General features: G+C 55.7%; 2 protein-coding genes across 6 annotated transcripts in view; both read right to left on the reverse strand.

Moving 5' to 3' along the window:
- Nucleotides 1–67: 67 nt before the first annotated feature.
- Nucleotides 68–8079, reverse strand: ARTN (artemin; the record flags this gene model as incomplete). Its single annotated transcript, XM_027110751.1, has 2 exons — nucleotides 68–7756; nucleotides 7830–8079. Coding segments are annotated over 2 exons (717 nt in total), but the record flags the coding sequence as incomplete, so codon positions are not given.
- A 5028-nt stretch (nucleotides 8080–13107) lies between these two features.
- Nucleotides 13108–16469, reverse strand: part of ST3GAL3 (ST3 beta-galactoside alpha-2,3-sialyltransferase 3) — a 237031-nt gene continuing 233669 nt past the window's right edge. The window contains exon 9 of one of the 5 annotated variants that reach the window (XM_027108817.1): nucleotides 13108–14286. In XM_027108817.1, coding sequence (XP_026964618.1) covers nucleotides 14197–14286 — 90 coding nt within the window. In that variant the 3' untranslated portion in view covers nucleotides 13108–14196. The remainder of the gene's footprint in view (nucleotides 14287–16469) is intronic. The other 4 variants (XM_027108816.1, XM_027108814.1, XM_027108813.1 and 1 more) reach the window with 4 other exon arrangements.

The following is a 16469-nucleotide window of genomic DNA, read 5'->3' on the forward strand; positions in this document are numbered from 1 at the left end:
TCTGTGCATAGGGGTGTGAAATGCCTGGCCCTGATACTGGGATCTCATTGTGCAGGTGGGGGGATGGGGGGACGGTTAAGAGAACAAATTCTGGACTTAGGCCTATGGTCAAAACCTGTCTCTGCCTCTTTCTAGCCATAAGACCTTGACTTCTTCTGAAACTCACTTTATAAAAATCAAGAACAGTAATTCCTGCAGTGAAGGACAAGCTGTGATGGTGTATGACTAGGGTTTGGCCCAGAGGCCACAACTTTGTCAAAGTGAGTTTTCTCCCTGCTTCCAATCTAGGGCTTCTTCCTGGTGCCTGGGGGTTCCCCTGCCAGAGAAAGAAGCCAAGTCTCACCAACAGTGGCTCCTAACACGCTTTATAAACTCACCTAGGACAGACAGATTGAAGTGAGCCCCAGGCAGGGTTGGGGGCATTTCTGGGTACCAGAGCAAAGGGGACTTCCAGGAGACATGGATGGCAATCCAGGATAGCTTAGAGCCAATTGGGGAATGAATCTTTGGGAACTAGTTACAGATGGGTTCTTCTCTCCTCTGAGAGATAAGAATAGGACATATAGGGGCCAGAACCTGTGACAACCCTGGGAGGGGGTCCCCAAATTCAGGAAAGTATTCCAAAGCCCAGGAGAGGAAGAGAAGGAGCTTCTGTTGGTCACCTGGAACCACTAGCAATCCATGTCCATGACAAATTAACCAGTTTGAAGTTTTTCAGCTTTCTAAAACAGTGTGAATTGAGGGCCCTCCTGTAGTTAAGAATTCTCAGGGGAGGTTGCCCCCTTTCCACTTAGTACTAAAGTTAATTGCAGGCAACTTCTTTGTAGTCCCCTGGTTTGAGGGAAAGAGGTTAGGAAAAGGAGGGGAAGGTTTATTTCTAGTTTGCCCTAAGTGTGGGCATAGTCCTTTGGGGTGCTGGCCTTACGGAGAATGTTCCAAGTAGACCCCCACCATAAGCTCATGGAGCCCTTACAAACCAATTCCCAGGTCCCCCAGGTAAGGAAAATGCCTTCAAGGTGAACACCAACTACTGAGCTTTGCTTACTTTTGTAGTTTCCTGCATTCATTCATCCATCCATCCGTTCACTCATTCATGCCTGAACATTTCTCATGTGTTTGCCAGCTCACGGACACATTAATCTTTAAAACTATATGTTTTGTCTAGTATTTTTAGTTGTTTTCAGCAAGAAGCTTAGCCTGAGTCTCTAGGCCACCATGTTGCCAGAAAACCCAACGGGCAGTTTCAGTCCTTATGTGACTTGATTTTTCTGCTGCATTTGGCCCCTTTGACCACTCCCTCCCTTTGTTCTGTTTTGTTTTTTTCCACCACTCTGGTCCCTCCCTTTTGGTCTCCTTCACAGGCTTGTCTCTCCTCCTCTCCCTGTTCCTTAAATGCTGGGTCTCCAGGCCTTAGCCTCTGTTTCTCCTCTTATTCCTGCGTATCTCACCACTCCCTTGCCTTTGATCTGTGACTCCCACATCTCTCTGGTCCAGACTGTCCTGAGTTCCTGACCCTCAGACCCAGCTGCTGCCAGCCTCCTCGCCCTCTGAAGGTGTCACGGGCGCCTCAAGTTGAACACATACAAAACCCAACTTATGACTTCCCCCACACCTTACCCCCATCACAGGCTAAAAATACTCCATCCCCTATATTTCTTACCAGTCACCCAGGCCGGACTCCTGGAAACTCTCCCTCTCATCAGGTCCTCACAGCCAGTTCATCACCGAGTCCTGTGCATTGTGCCTCACATCTCTCTGTCCTTCGGCACTGCTTCTGCCCTAGGTCGAGGTACCAGCATTTGTTGCCTGAACAGCCCTAACTGCTCCAGGTCTAACTGGTGCCCCCCTGCCTTGCCCCTTCCATTCCAAACTAGATACAGCAGCCAGTAATTCATCTGAAGCAAGTCTCTAGGCAGTCACACCTAAAATCCTTCAGTGGCTCTGCCCCAGACAAAGTCCGAGCTCCCTGGTATAGCACTCAGGGGCCTTTATGATCTGACTTTTGTCTTGATGAGGGCCCTCCCCCAATTCTACATGAAATTGCTGGCTCTGCCCTGCCTTTGTTCATGCTGCTGCCTCTGCTGAGAAGGCTGTGTGTCAGACAAGGACCAGTCAGGAGAAACCACACAGTAAGCACACAGGGACGGTTTAATATAAAAATCTTAAACTGTACTAGGGGATTGAAGGAATGAGGGATTGGCTAGTAAGAAGCGAAGAGAACGCTAAAGAACACAGGAGTAGCCGAGTCCTAGGGCTGAGATAGAGCCCAAGGGAGAGGCCCTCACCTCCCACTCCTGCCCAAGGCTGAGCCCCGACCCTGCTGGAGAGGGCATGGCCAGTGAAAAGGGGGAGTTCAGCGCTAAGAAGCAATGAAGGCGATAAAGGACAACCAGGACAGGCCCAATGCCCCTTATCCACCTTGTGCAAATATTTCATTTTTCAAGGCCCAGTTCAAGGACCACCTCCTTCACAAGGACTTTCCTGGCTCTTCTGCCCCTTCCATCTGGGTAGAAATGACTCCTTTCCCTTTATGAGTATAGAATCCTCCCCGACCCTGACATACATAACTGTACCCTAGCCATCCTTCTACTGGCAGACTTAGGGTGGTTGATTGCATTTTCTGTTTACTTGTTTACCCCCACCTAGGGTTGCCAGAAAAAATCCAGGACACCCAGTTCAATTTGAATAGCAGATTAACATTTTTTGTATAAGTATATCCCAATTATTGCATGAGACATACTTACTAAAAAAAATAAGTATTGCTTATCTGAAACTCCAGTTTAACTGGTCCTGTTTTTATTTGCCAAACGGGCAGCCCTTCCCCCACCTCCACCTCCACCTGTGGTCTCCTTGATGGTAGAACATTTTTCTAGCTGACCTCAGAATCCCTATAACTGGCCCCAGGCACTACTGTTAGTGCTCAATTAATGTTAAAAGGTCACAGGGCTGAGAATGACTGGAGGGAGTTGAGGCTGGAGACAGAGACCAGTTAGGAGGATGAGCGATAAACCATTCCACAAATTAGGAAGACTTCAACAGAATAGCATTGGGAAGAGAGAAAGTGGGATGGGCTTGCAGGATCTAAGGATCTGAGAACTAATGGAAAAGGGAAGTGACAAAGCTCAGGGAGTCTAGGCTGTTGTCCAAGTTTCTGACTCGTGTCCCTGGATGGAGGCTGGTGCCATTCACTTGGGAGGGAACCCTGGAGGAGGCTCGGAGGCTGGAGAGCAGGGAAGCTCATCGATGTGGGGCTTAGAGCAGGTAGAGAAGGGTGGCGAGAGTATCTGAAGGAATGAATGGAAGACATCTAGGGCAGGTAAGTTCAGTTTGAGGTTTCTGAGGCTATGCAGACAGAAGTATTGGAAGTACAGACAGAGCTTAAGACAAAGGTTAAGCTGGAGGTACAGTGAGCGCATCATTAGCCTGGAGGCGGTAACTGAAACCATGGGAGTTGGTGACATTGCTCAGGGAAAGTAAGATGGGGAAGGAAGGTCTGTATCAGAGCCCTGACGAACACTTAAGAGGCAGAGAAAGGAAAAGGAACCCAAAAGGAGTTTGAGAATGAGCAGGGGTAGGAGAAAATCCAGGAGAGTATGGAATAGAGAGTCAAGAGAAGACAGGTGTTCCAAGAGGGTTGACAAAGTTGGGCGCCCCTGAGAGTCCAAAGGACTAAAGGCTGAGAAGTGGCCTTTGGGTTTAGTAATGATGAGGCCACTGGGGACCGCAGCAAGAGCTCTTTTAGTGAAGGAGAGGTGGAAGTCGATTATATATTTATATATTTGTAATCACAGTGTCACTTTTTTATGCTGTGATATATTCAAGTGAGTTTAAATGCAGAGGGAAAGAAGACATTCAGTAGAAAAAGGATGAAGAATAGGGAGGCTTGTAGATAATGGAGACAGAGAGCCCTGATATGGGAACCTGAGCACAGACAGAGGAACTAATCTAGCTGCAGGAGGACATTAATAATAGCACCTAGAACAGGGCAGGAAAGCCCAAGGGCCATGGACTCCTACGGAATCTCTGAATGAGCTTCGGAAAGTCTGTGGGCTCCCTCAAATTGTCCACCAGATTTACACATTGGTGTTTTTTTCAGCAGTGAGGTGGGAGGTGGGAGGTGGGGAGGATCCTTGGCTTTCATCAGTTTCCGTAAGGACTGTACAACTCCACAACAGGTTAGGCACCACCCCTGTGAACAAGAAAAGTGATCTCACATGGCACAAATTCTCTTAGATCTTTTCTCTGATCTCTCAGCTTTCTACCCTACCTTTCCTTTTCAAGATGAGGCCTCGGTTAGGCAGCCAGTCCACATGAACTCTCCGGGCTCTCTAGCTGGGGGAAATGCAGCAGTCCCTGGACAAGAGAGGAGGAACGCCATTGGCCGGGGCAGGAGGAGCGCATGGATCCCCGAACCTTGATTCCTGGATGAAACTAATCTAGAGGGATGTTTGGGTGACCCCTGAAGCTGGAAAAACTGTAATTTCAAAGTCATCTGTAGTTTTCTGTCTTGCAAGAGGTGGTGACTTGATACCCCTTTGGAGGAGACCATACCTTAGTTCTGGGAAGATCATTCAAGTGGGCAATGTCATTTTGCAAATATGAAACAGACTACAGTCAAAATGGAGAGTCTAGGGAACACCCTGGCGGGCCGGTGGTTAGGACTCCACACTTCCTCTGCAGGGGGCATGGGTTCTATCCCAGGTTGGGGAACTAAGATCCTGGAAGCCTTGTGGTGCTGCCAAAAAAAGAGATTCTAGAGCTACCTGTGGCTCCCGAGGAGCAGAAGTGCTCTACCTGGTGAGGTCATGTGCCTGATGACCTCTGCTAAGTTGTAGGCAGAGAAGAGGAGCTCTGCAACTTGTTTGAGGAAAACAGCTTCACTTATTTTTAAGAGGGATTTGGTTCATTGTGGGCTGCAGATTGAGACTAGTTCTTGCGGGAATGTGTTCCTTTTGGAGAAGCTGCTGTTTCATCCACAATTTTGTAAGCTGTCGGGCACAATCTCTCTGGGCCCCAGAATGCAGCCTTGAGTTGGGGGGACCCTACTCCCCAAGGACTGACAATCTGGGGAGTGTTGAGAGCTAGCGTCTTTGGCTGCAGTTCTGACCTGGCTCTCTCTCTGAGCCTTGTCAGACGTGGCTTCAACCCATCTCCTGTAAGTGGCTCTGAGAGCACAGATGTCCACTAAGGGGTAGGGCCTGGAGGGTCTGAGAACTCTGCCAGGCTTTCGAGTCTTTCCAGCAGAGGCTCCCTGGTCGCAATGACCCTGGAATTGACAGAAGGCCCCCTTCACCCCCAGCCAAGACCAGGGCCCAGGCCTTCATGAGGTGCCTCCAAACTGTATGGCACTGCTGCCATTTTCTTTGGCTCGAGGTGGGGGTTGGCGACTGAAGATCCTGAATCAGTTTGGCGGCAGAGAGAAGGGCCAAGGGGGTGTTTGAGGGCAGCACGAGAGCACCAAAGTTTTGGGGGCACCTAGAACTGGGGCAGCGAACACAGAAGAATGGAAGCACAGACTTGTTTCTCCTCCTTGACCCGGAATGCATACAGCCCTCAGAGAGCCCGTGCCAGCTCCTCACTGTAGCCTGGGAGAAGGGGGCCCCTGTGCCAAAGCGGGCAGGCACTTAGGCAGCTCGAAGGAATTTTGGTTAATGCGGTCAAATGCCTGAGGGATCCCAGCCTCAACTGCCTCACTCTCATGGTGCCTCGTGCACCCCTGGCTGCAGCTACTGCCTCTGTCCTCACAGCTGCCAAAATCAATCTCCAGCCCAGACCTGCCTCCTCAGCTCCAGACCAGTACAGCCCATTGCCTCCTGACGACCCCTCTGGATGTCCCATGGTTCCTCAGACCCAGCATGCGTCCAAACACATATCCTGATCTTATTTGCAAAGAAAAAAATCATGTAGGACAAATTCATTGGGCCCAGGAAACAAGTTTTCACAGGACACACACAGAAGCTCAGAGGGATTGCACTGACTTCTGAGATATGACTCGGGGACAGTGTGGAAGGCCAGGGTCAGCATTAATCTCTTCTTCCTTCCAGATGAGAGTGTGTACCTGTTAGCTGCTTGTCCTTTTCATACTGTTTGCCAAACTGAATTTAAATATTATTTATGTAAATTATTTATTGTCTGTCTCTCATGGTTTAAGCTTAAGAGCTGAGATCATGGGTTCACTTCTGTATCCCTGCTGTCTACCCAGCATCTGACATAAAATAATAAATATCTATTGAATGAATAAGTGAATATCCTTGTTCATTACCCAAGATGCAGGTCTCTCTAGGCACCCTCAGTCTTTTCCTGCTTTCTTATCCCCATGATGCTCTGTGCTTCATCCCCCCAAACCAGCCTCCCACTGCACCCTCTTCCCCACCTTCAGCCTCTTCATCACTTGACTTGGGCTGTTTCACGGAATGTGGGTAGTGAGCTCCCCGTGCTGGGCCATCTGCAAGCACAGGCAGTCTATGCACCTGTCAGGGTGCCCTGGACTCTGATCAGTGACAGTGGGGTGGGGCAATATATGGTTCTCTGCATCTTCACCATGAAACAAGGCTCGCAGCATGCCAGAGGTCTCAAGGGTATGGCTTTCTCCACCAGTAACCCCAGGCTTCAACCGCTGGGGACTGTGCAGGGGTTGTGAGCTGGCTGGCCTGTTGGGACTGGTGAACACACCTTTGTCACTCACTCTGCCTGTGTTCCATGCCCCTCGTTTCCCAGAGCTGCTGGGTGGGCACAAGCAGTCCCGGGCCAGGCCTATGACTGCTGAGTGCGCCTGAAGTTGTGAGTGGGATGGTCAGGGAGTGACCTCCATCCGGCCCCCACAGCCCAGCAAAGGATCTGACAAACCACAGAAGTAAATAAATAACTTAGAAGTAATAAATAGGGGTCCAGCTCCCACGAGTGAGTCCAAGGCCCACTCCAGCACAGGCACTTCAGCAACACAACTGCAATGTGTCTCCAGATCTGTCCCCCCAGGCCTGGGCTGAGGCTGCGACCTGACACATCTGGGTTCTCCAGAGGAGGAGTCCTGGGTCCATGGCCTGGTCACTGCCAACGTCTGTGAGCAGTGGGTCCTCGGGTCTCCACAGCTGAGGTTTCTGGGGTCTGCGGGGCTGAGGCCGGCAAGGTGAGAGCCCTGGGGCCGCTGGTCAGTCGTGCCTCTATCTCCGCAGGGCTGATGTCCGTCACTCACCCGGCTGAAGCCTCCGTCTCCGGCCAAGGCCCCTGGCTGGTCCCAGGCAGTTAGACCCACAGGTAAGGGTGCGTCTGCACACCCTCGGAGTGAGCCCTCAGCCCAGACAGCCGCAGGCAGTGGCCGAGAGGCGGTCCACGGTCCTCCAGGTGCTGTTGACGTCCATGAAGGAGACGGCCTCGTAGCGCGTGGGTCGGCAGCAAGGCTGGCTGACGGGCCGCGAGCCGGGGGGCGGCCGCAGGGCCCCGGCGCCCAGCAGGCTGGCCAGACTGAGGTCATGCGGGGAGCGCGCGCGGCGGCAGGAGCCGCTGCAGAAGCGGAAACGCACCAGCTCGTCGGAGTGGTGGCCCAAGCCGAGCGCGCGCACCGGCACCAGCTGAGAGCGCAGGCGGCAGCCCCGCGCCCCCGCGGCCCGCGCGCGGCTCCCCCGGCTCCCGCGGCCGCCCCGGCCCCCAGCCCGCGCAGCGCGGGGCCCTCGGGGGGCAGCGGGCGAGGGCGAGGGCGCGGGCGGCGGGGGCGGCAGCCGCCGGGCTCTTCCGCCGCACAGACCGGCCGCGCGGCCCCCTGGAACGAGACGCAGTCACGCGCGGGTCCCCGGCCAGCCCGCCCCGCCCCGCGCCCTCGCCTTCTCACCTACCAGGCAAGGGACCCGCGGGGGGCGCCGGGGCCGGAGCGGGGCCTTCTCGGGGGACCGGGCTGCTGGGCGCGGGGCCCAGGGAGGCCTCGCCCTCGGCGATGCTGCTCAGCAGGGCCAGAGCGGCCAGGGTAGGCCACAGGGCAGGCTGCTCGGAGAGACGAGGTGGAGCCTCAGGGGGTAGGAGGAAACCCTGGTGGGCGCAGGGAGGGGCTGGGGCCGGATGGAAGGGCTCGGGTTGGAGGATAATGGATCAGCTGCCCCGGGGAGCCCGGGTAAGGAATCACCACCGGAGGGCATTGACCTTCCTCCTTCCTCCTGGCCCCTCCCTGACCATTCCCCCACCTACTTCTGACGCCTGCCCAGGGAGCCCCGCTCTCCCTCCCTAGTCAAGCCACCCTTCTTCGATACCAAGTGGGAGTTACTGGGAGAACCACTCACCTGCCGCCTAGGCCGGGGCCAGAGGGGCAGCACAGAAGGGCTTCCACGTCCAGGCTCCATCTCTGTCAACACCAGGAACTCCCATCAGCCGTAGTTGACCTGTTCCCCCACCCTCCTCTTGAGGCAGCTTGGAACATTGAGACATGAGCTATCCTTTGAGCAGGTCATCTCTCCACTTCAGCTTCTCCAGATGAGGGACAAGGGGCTTGGGCAGCTGGGCTCAACCCAGCAGAAGTGGCTGCATGGAGAACCTATTTCGTGGTGCTTTGCACCTGCTCCCTCTTTCAGACCTCACAACTCCATGAGGTAAATGGTGTTATCCCCATTCTCCAGATGAGCAAACAAGGCTCGGAGAAGCTCAGCAATTATCTAAGGTCGCAAGGGTAGACCCACGCAGCCGTGCGGGGAAGGGGACCTTCCTTGATCTCACAGAGAGCCTTCTCTCCATGCCACAGAGGAGGAAGTTGTGGCCTGGGGGAAAATTAGGGTGCTTGCTGGTTGACCTCAGCTATCTGATGATAGTGAGGCCCAGGCTTCAGCCTGTGCTGCCCACCCAGCAGATGGTGGAGGGTGATGAGCCCTCTAGGAACATGAGGCCTGGGCCATGGCTCCCTATGGCCACCAGGGGGTAGCATTTGCCAAGCCTGTGGACTCAAACGGGGGGTGGGCTTTTCCCCTACCTTCAGCTAGACTCAGGCCCCAGCAACTCCCTGGAGTTGCTTCTACACGAGACTGGCCTCTGAGAGCGTAGCCACCCTGAGAGCTGGTCCAGGTCTGTACCCCTTCCAGTTTCCCCTGGATCTGGCAGCCTGGCCCTGCTCCTAGAAGTTTCCCCCACGAACCATCCTTCCTGAGCCCAGCTGGGCTTTCGGAGTCCCACCAGGTTTTGTGAGCCCACATTGCCTGGCACTCCCAAACACCTCTCTGGAGCCTCATGAGCCCTCACTAGCTGGCCTGCTCTTTGGTCCCAGCAGTCACCTCCACCCCAACCCCCGAGCACACAGAATGTCTGCATACCTGTGGGCCGGTCCTCCCTGGTGAGGTCCTCCAGGGCCAGGTGTGCTCGGCTAACGGAATACGGGCCTGAGGAGCCAGGCTAGTGACTGTTCTCACTGATGGAGGGAAAGCCCGGCAAGGCAGGGTTAAAGGCCCCCTGCACTAGGGGGAGCCCAGGAGCAGGTCTCTTGGGACGTAGGCAGCTCAGGCCCTACGTATCCCTCCCGGCAATCTGGGGCCACTTGGTCCTCCAGCCCTTGCCTTTCCTCCCCATCTACCAGCCCCCGATACTCACCCCGGGGGTTCTGTGTTGTGTTCTCCTAGGCACCTTTCCTGGGACCAGTGCTGGGCTTTCCCCTGCAGCTCGAAAGGCTCATGCCCAGGGCTGTGCACCTGGCAGTGCCCCTTTTAGCCAAAAGCTTGGCAGCTGGTCTGAGCCCTGTAGCAGCAGCGGAAGCCTCACGTTACAGCGGGCCAGCAGGGCTAGCACAGTCCAACAAGCGACAAGAGGGACTGCGGGGGGCTGGGAGGGGCGGAGAGCTGCGCAGCAGGCCCAGGAGAGGGAGGATGTAAGAAAGGAGTGGAGGGGGACGACCCTGGCTGCTCCCTCTAGCCCCTGGGCTGGGACGAGAGGTGGGCAAACAGGTCGGCTTACCGCAAGTGCAGGGCTCTGGGTCTGGGACACAGCGAGGGCTGGGACCCGAGGGACCTGCTGCTGGTGGAGCCCGTGGACCGTGTCTGGGGGCTGGGCCCAACTCCATCCCTCAGCAGCCTCATGCCCGCCGCTGTCCGGTGTCAAATTCCAGCCCCGGCGTCACCGGATCCTGGGGTGGGGCCCGAGCACCCCCCGCCCCGCCCCACCTTTCAGGGCTCACCTGGCCATTCCACCCTCTGGAATCTGGTCCCCCTGGCTCCACTAGGTCCCCCGAGGTGGGGTGGGGTGGAGATGCTGGGAAGGGCCCCCAGGACAGAGTGGAGAACCCAGGCGGCGCAGCGGCATGGACACTGAGTGTTCGGAGTTTGTAGACACTGGGAGTAGGGAGTTGGGAGGCCGGGCAGAGGGCGGGAGAGGGAGGGGACAGGCCGGTCCCTGCCTTGGCCCACCGGCTTTCGGGTTCCCGCCGTCCTGGCTGGCCGCTCTGCAGTAGATGCTCTCTCTGATCCACTGCTAGTTTCGTCTCCCAACAGACCCACTGCATTCTTTGAGTCCGAGAGGCACTGACTGCGCTGGGGCTTTCACGGTCTGACCCGGCTCCTGTGGCGCCGCCGCTCCCCTCCGCTGCCGCTTCTCTCCGCTGCCGCCTGGGGCTTGGACAGACACACCTGCAAACACCGCTGCTCAGCCTGGCACAGCGGCGCTGGTAGGAGTGGGTGCCAGGGGCTGAAGAAGGGGAGGGTCCCGGCGGAGGAACTTTTGCACTGAGGCTTGAGGTGGGAGCTGGAGGCTAGTATTTCAGATGCCTAATTATGGCAGTTTGGCTGGTGGGTGGGATGGAGGTTGGATGGGTAACATGGATAGAGGTAAGGAAAGGCCAGATCCTGTGTGTCCTAACAGGGAGTCTGGACTTCATCCTAGTGGTACTGGGGACCACTGAAGGGTTTCAGGCAGGAGAATGGTGTGATCCAACGTGCATGTCAGCGGCTGGCTCTGGCTGTGGTGGGGAGGGTGGTTTGGAGGTAGTCAGGAGGCTGCTGGGGGAGAGAGGATTCTGAAGCTGAATTGTGGGGAGAGTGCGGGGCCTTGTGCGCTCTTTCAGGAACACATCTTTTTGAAAACTCAATTGGTGCCTGATTGGATGGGGTGAGGAAGTAGGATGGCATGCCTTTGGCCTGGGTGACCGGGAGGAGGGGACGCATTCTGGCAGCTGGGGCTCCTGAAGGAGGGGTAGGTTGGGGGCAGGAGCTCATCAGTTCAGTGTTGGACGTGCCGGGCTGGAGGGCCCTGTGGATTATCCCAGTGGAGATGTTCAGGAAGTGACTGAGTTCGTAGCCTGGAGCAAAGCGAAGAGAACCGGGCTGGAGATGGTAATTTGGGAATCGTTGACCAACTGACATCTGGAAGCCGTGGGTGAAGCTGACAGTGCTCAGGGAACATGTGTGGGCCAGCTGCACCCTGGCTGTGCGTCTGAACCACCTGTGGGCCTTTTAAAACTACCTGAGTCTGGGCCTCACCCCAGACCTGAATCAGAATGGGCATGTGCAGTTTTCCACATCTGCACAGGTGACTCTGGTGTATGGCCGGGTGGAGAACCGCAGCTTTTGGGAGGGCAGTTAATGTGCAGTCGTGGGGACTAGAAGCCAGACTTTCCCAGGCTCGGCAGGACCCCTGTGGGACAGGAGGCCAGGCGGTGAGCAGCTCTGTGTTCTGCTGCCTCCCCAAGCTGGCTGCCCCGGGGGGTGGGTTCTGCCCCAGGGCTTTATCAGCCAGGGCTGCTGCTTGCTGGCATGCAGCCTATGCCCTGCACAACTCCAGGGGGCGCCATTCACGTAGGACACAGGAAGCACTGGAGTTTGCATCACAGTGGCCTTGTTTACAGCAGAATCAAAGGGAGTTTCTGGGTCTCCCTGTCCCTCCGTCAGAGCCGCACTTTCCCCTCGGCTGAGGAGGCTTCTGTCTGAGCACAAAGCGCAGCAGTAAAGGGGCACGTGGGAAGTCAGAGGGAATGGCACTTGGATTGGGATGTCAGGTAAGAGGTGACAGGGCCAGGCAGCCCCACCTGTTGCCACGTGGCAGCTCTGGCAGGAATCTCGCTCCCAGGCCTATGGCCTCCGGGGCAGGAGTGCGTTGGCCTTTCTCAGGCCTGCCTGGGAATGCTGGGGAAGGGACAGAGCAGATTCCAGGGCTCTAGGGGGTAAGGTTGGGATGTCCTTTCTAATGTTTGCCAGAGGGGCTTCCCTGGTGGCGCAGTGGTTAAGACCAATGCAGGGGACATGGGTTCGAGCCCTGGTCCGGGAAGATCCCACATGCAGCGGAGCAGCTAAGCCCGCGAGCCACAACTACTGAGCCCACACGCCTAGAGCCCGTGCTCTGCAACAAGAGAAGCCACCACAGTGAGAAGCCCGCACACCGCAACGAAGAGTAGCCCCATTCGCCGCAACTAGAGAAAAGCCCACACGCAGCAACAAAGACCCAACTCAGACAAAAATAAATAAAAATAAAATAATAATAATAAAATAGGGCGTCCCTGGTGGCGCAGTGGTTGAGAGTCCGCCTGCTGATGCAGGGGACACGGGTTCGTGGCCTGGTCCGGGAGGATCCCACATGCCGCGGAGCGGCTGGGCCTTTGAGCCATGGCCGCTGAGCCTGCGCATCGGAGCCTGTGCTCCGCAACGGGAGAGGCCACAACAGTGAGAGGCCCGCGTACCGCAAAAATAAATAAATAAAATTTTAAAAAATAATAATAATAAAATAAATTTTTAAAAAAATAATAAAATAATGTTTGCCAGAGGGGGCCTAGAGATGGGCTGTGCCTTCCTGTTCTGTGCAGAAAGAGGGGTCCTGAGGGGAGACCGGGTGCCTGTGTGCTAAGGGGGAGGGCGTGTCTTTCCAGGGCTCAGTGGAGCTGCCAGGAGTGGTTTAGGTCTGTGTGCTGGGGGCCCGGCCGTGCAACTTTCCTGTGCTTGCAGGAACCTCTGTCCCTGTAGTGCTGGGGCTGTGGTGACCCAGTGGCACTGTGCACGGGGTGGTGCTTCAATCCCCTGAACTCTGGCTCCTGTAGGAGGCAGCAGGGTAGATTCTGGGGCATGTCCTGATGCCCCTAGACTGCCTCTCTTAAGGCAAAGAGGGTGCAGGACGGCTATAGGACAGGAGAGGCTCCAGAAGGCCCCTAGGTGGCTACCCAGGCCCTGTAGCTAACATGAGAAGTGAAAGGGACCCAGGAGGGCTGGAGAGATGGCCCTTGGGTTTAGCATACTTGCTGAGGCCCCAGGTTCCCGTTTCTTCCAGGAAAGTCAGAGGAAGCAAGAGGAGGCCAGGTTCAGGGCAGAGCTTTATTGCTTCCATGATGGCTGCTCAGGATGCCTGCCACAGCCTGGGTGAGGTCCTTGAGCCTCGCTTCCCTCTGGTCCAGGCTAAAGGCAGAACCCAAAGACCTGGCAGTCTCACTGCTGAAACCCAGAACAGCTGCCACGTTGTCACCCCAGGCCTGGGGCACTGTCCTCTGGGTCGGCGGCAGCTGGGGGGGGAGGGGCATTCCCATCAGGTTGGGCCAGGCCTCACCGCCCGAGCTCTGAAGTTCTCTCCACTCAAGCCCAGGGGCGTCTTGTTGGCTTAAAGGATGGCGCCAGCGTTTCTCTGTGGGACAGCTGGGGGCTGCTGAGTGGGACTATCTCATCTGCTCCCCAAGAAAGGCCAAACAGTGTCATGAGCCGGAAGGGGCTGGCCTGAGATCCTGCCCATCTCCCTGTAGCCCCAGAGCAGGGCACAGGCTAGTCCTGGCACTCCCACTCTACAGGGAGCCCATTGGTACCACTGCCTGAGGGGCCCTTTAGTGGGTCTTCTGCACGGTCAGTAGACCAAACTTGACATCTCCAACCTTATTGAAAAATAAATTATCCCTACCCTCCCCCCACCCCAAATTCACAAAATGATAATACACTGAACACTGATTGGAGAAATGATTCTGGCAGCAGCCTTGCTGCCTAATGTCCGCCTCCTGCATGCTGGGCCCGCTGGGCATGGCCAGTGGCCTCCTGGCCCTCTGGCTTCAAGGACCCAGGCTGAGAGTGAGGCCTAGTGCTGGTCTCTGAGGCTGGGCTCTGAGCAGACACAACTCTGGCTGCCCCACCAAGGCCTCACCACCCCTGGGGCCACTTGGCACTGTCCTTCTCTGGGTCTGAAGGCTCCCACACCTCTCAGGCAGAGCCAGACCGAGGCCAATGAAGTGGGCAGGTGGCGGTGGCTGGACTTCTGTGGCCGCGTGCTGGGTCCACCTCAGATGCCACTGGTTAGGTCAGTTATGACATGCGCTTTCACCAGCTTCCGCAGAAACTCTTTCTCTCGCTGAATGTTGTGCGTCCAGGACTGAAAGGGAAGATGGAGCAGTGGTCAGCTGGGCAGCCCAGGTGGCTGCTGGGATGTGGCCCTGCCAGAACGCAGGTTCCCAGGGCTCCACGCCCTCTTCCGACCACCGCCCTCCGATGCTCTGACTGTGGGAGGTCTGCCCTAGAGGTGCCACAGCTCACCCTCCTCCCTTCCCAGGACCTGGAGGAAATAACCTTCTAACCCCTTTCCCCGGCCTCTTAACTTCTTCCAAGTCTTAGACATGTAGGCTTTCCAACCTTGTTCTCACTCCTTCCACCTGTCCTTGCCTGGCGGCTTCTCCGGGCCCCTAGGTCCTAGGCACCCTGAGGTCAGACAATGTGAGTCACTTAGGTCCGGCCCAGGCCTGGGCTTGGGCCCTGCTGGAAAGGGAACCGTGTGGGGCGGCTTAGTCATTCTCTGGCCTGCTGCAATCCACTCTCCAGGCCTGGGGGCAGCTAATGAAATCCTGCCTCTCAGACCAGAGGAGCCAGGGGGCCAGAGGCTCATCTTACGGTTAATATGAAAATTGCAGGGAAGACGCTGCCTTCCAGGGCTTTCCTGCGGAAGACTGCACCCAGGCTCAGGTTCTCTCCTTTCCCCAGTGCTCTCACCAGGAAGCTGTGATGACTGAGTCTCTCAAAGAATGAAACAGGATTGAATGAATAGAGGAACGACGAAAGCCAATGGCCTTGTCACAGATTGGACACAGCTGACTGCTCTGTTGCATCCGTCAGCGCTGAGGCTCACCCTAGGATGTTCACAGCCACTATACACCGGTGTGGAGAACTTAACAGCTCTTATCTGGTCCTTATCTGACCCAGTCAACCTCCTCCAACCTTCCAAATCTTTTCAGTCTGAAACTTGGGCAAAATCTCCTATATTCGTGTCCTTTGAACACCGCCTTCAACTTCCTGTGCTAACCACAAACCTGGCTGCCCCCAAGGACAGCATCCCCCAGACATGCTCTTTGCTCCCTCAAACCCACACTCATGGTGCCTGGAGGTGGCAGGCTCTCCCTCACTCTTCGCTGCTGCATCTACACAACTGTCCCTGTGTACTCCCTTGAACCTCTTTGACTCCTGGCATTCTCCTCAGCCGTCTGTAAACTGCCCGTCCGTGTCTCAGACCACCGGGTGACTCACCCTCATTCCTTGAAGATTCAAACATCTGGCTCACTGTCTGTCTTTGAAGGCAGGGACTGATTGGCACAGAGTAGGTGCTCAGGACATATGTGTTGAATGAAATTAGATTTTCCAGGTAAGAAAATGCAGGCATGGAAGAATGGCGGGGCCAGGATCCAAGCGAGCACGGAAACTCATACAGCTCTTTACTTAACCCATGCCTGCATCACTCCTCAGGAAGAAGTAACCAATCTGATGGGTCAGTTTCAAGAACACCCACTGGGAGTCCCTGAGGGTTGAAAGGTCAGCAGAGGACTGGATATCTGATGATATCAAGGAATTACTGTTAAATTTCCAGGTGCGATAATGGTATAATATTGAAAAAAATTGTCCTTATCTTTTAGAGAAATTTACTGAAATGTTTATGGCTGGAATGATACGATGTCTGAGACTTCTTTCCCAATAACCAGCGGGGAGGGGAGGCATGGGAGTAAGAGCAGATTGAGCAACACTGGCCGCATGCTGGTACCTGGGGGAGGGAGTGACAGTACGTGGGAGTGCAGTATTTTACTCTCTATACTTTGAATGTGTTTGACAAAGTTCGTAATAACAGAGTAAACAAAAAAGTCTGCCTGGACGCATCTCTCTCTTGGACCAGGCAACACCGCCTCTCTGGCGCTCTTTTCCCAATCTCTCCCCGGCGCACACAGCGCAGGAGCCTACAGTGCTCTCCTCGCTACGCCGCCTGCATTGTCCCCGGGCTGCGGCAGGATTCTGGGAGCCTCACCAGGACCCCTGACTCTGGATGCAGAGACCACGCTCGCAGAGGAGCCTTCCTTCTCACAGCTCTTTTCCCATCTTTATCTCTGTGCCCCCGGGGTTCTGCCCTGACCATCGCACGTCCTCCTCTGTCATCTCCCTGGGAAACCTCATCCGTGCCTCCCCTGTATCTGAACAAGCAGCTGTGCTCACGACCCCCAGATCCTCATTTCCAGCCCAGATTTCCCTCCCATGGCAGACTCCTGTGTGAGCCCACTTCACTCTCTGGCTACTGCCCAGTCC

This window comes from Aethalodelphis obliquidens, unplaced genomic scaffold, assembly GCF_003676395.1.
Source record: "Aethalodelphis obliquidens isolate GAN/ISIS:26980383/991018 unplaced genomic scaffold, ASM367639v1 scaffold9, whole genome shotgun sequence".
In the NCBI taxonomy this organism is placed as follows: Eukaryota; Metazoa; Chordata; class Mammalia; order Artiodactyla; family Delphinidae; genus Aethalodelphis; species Aethalodelphis obliquidens.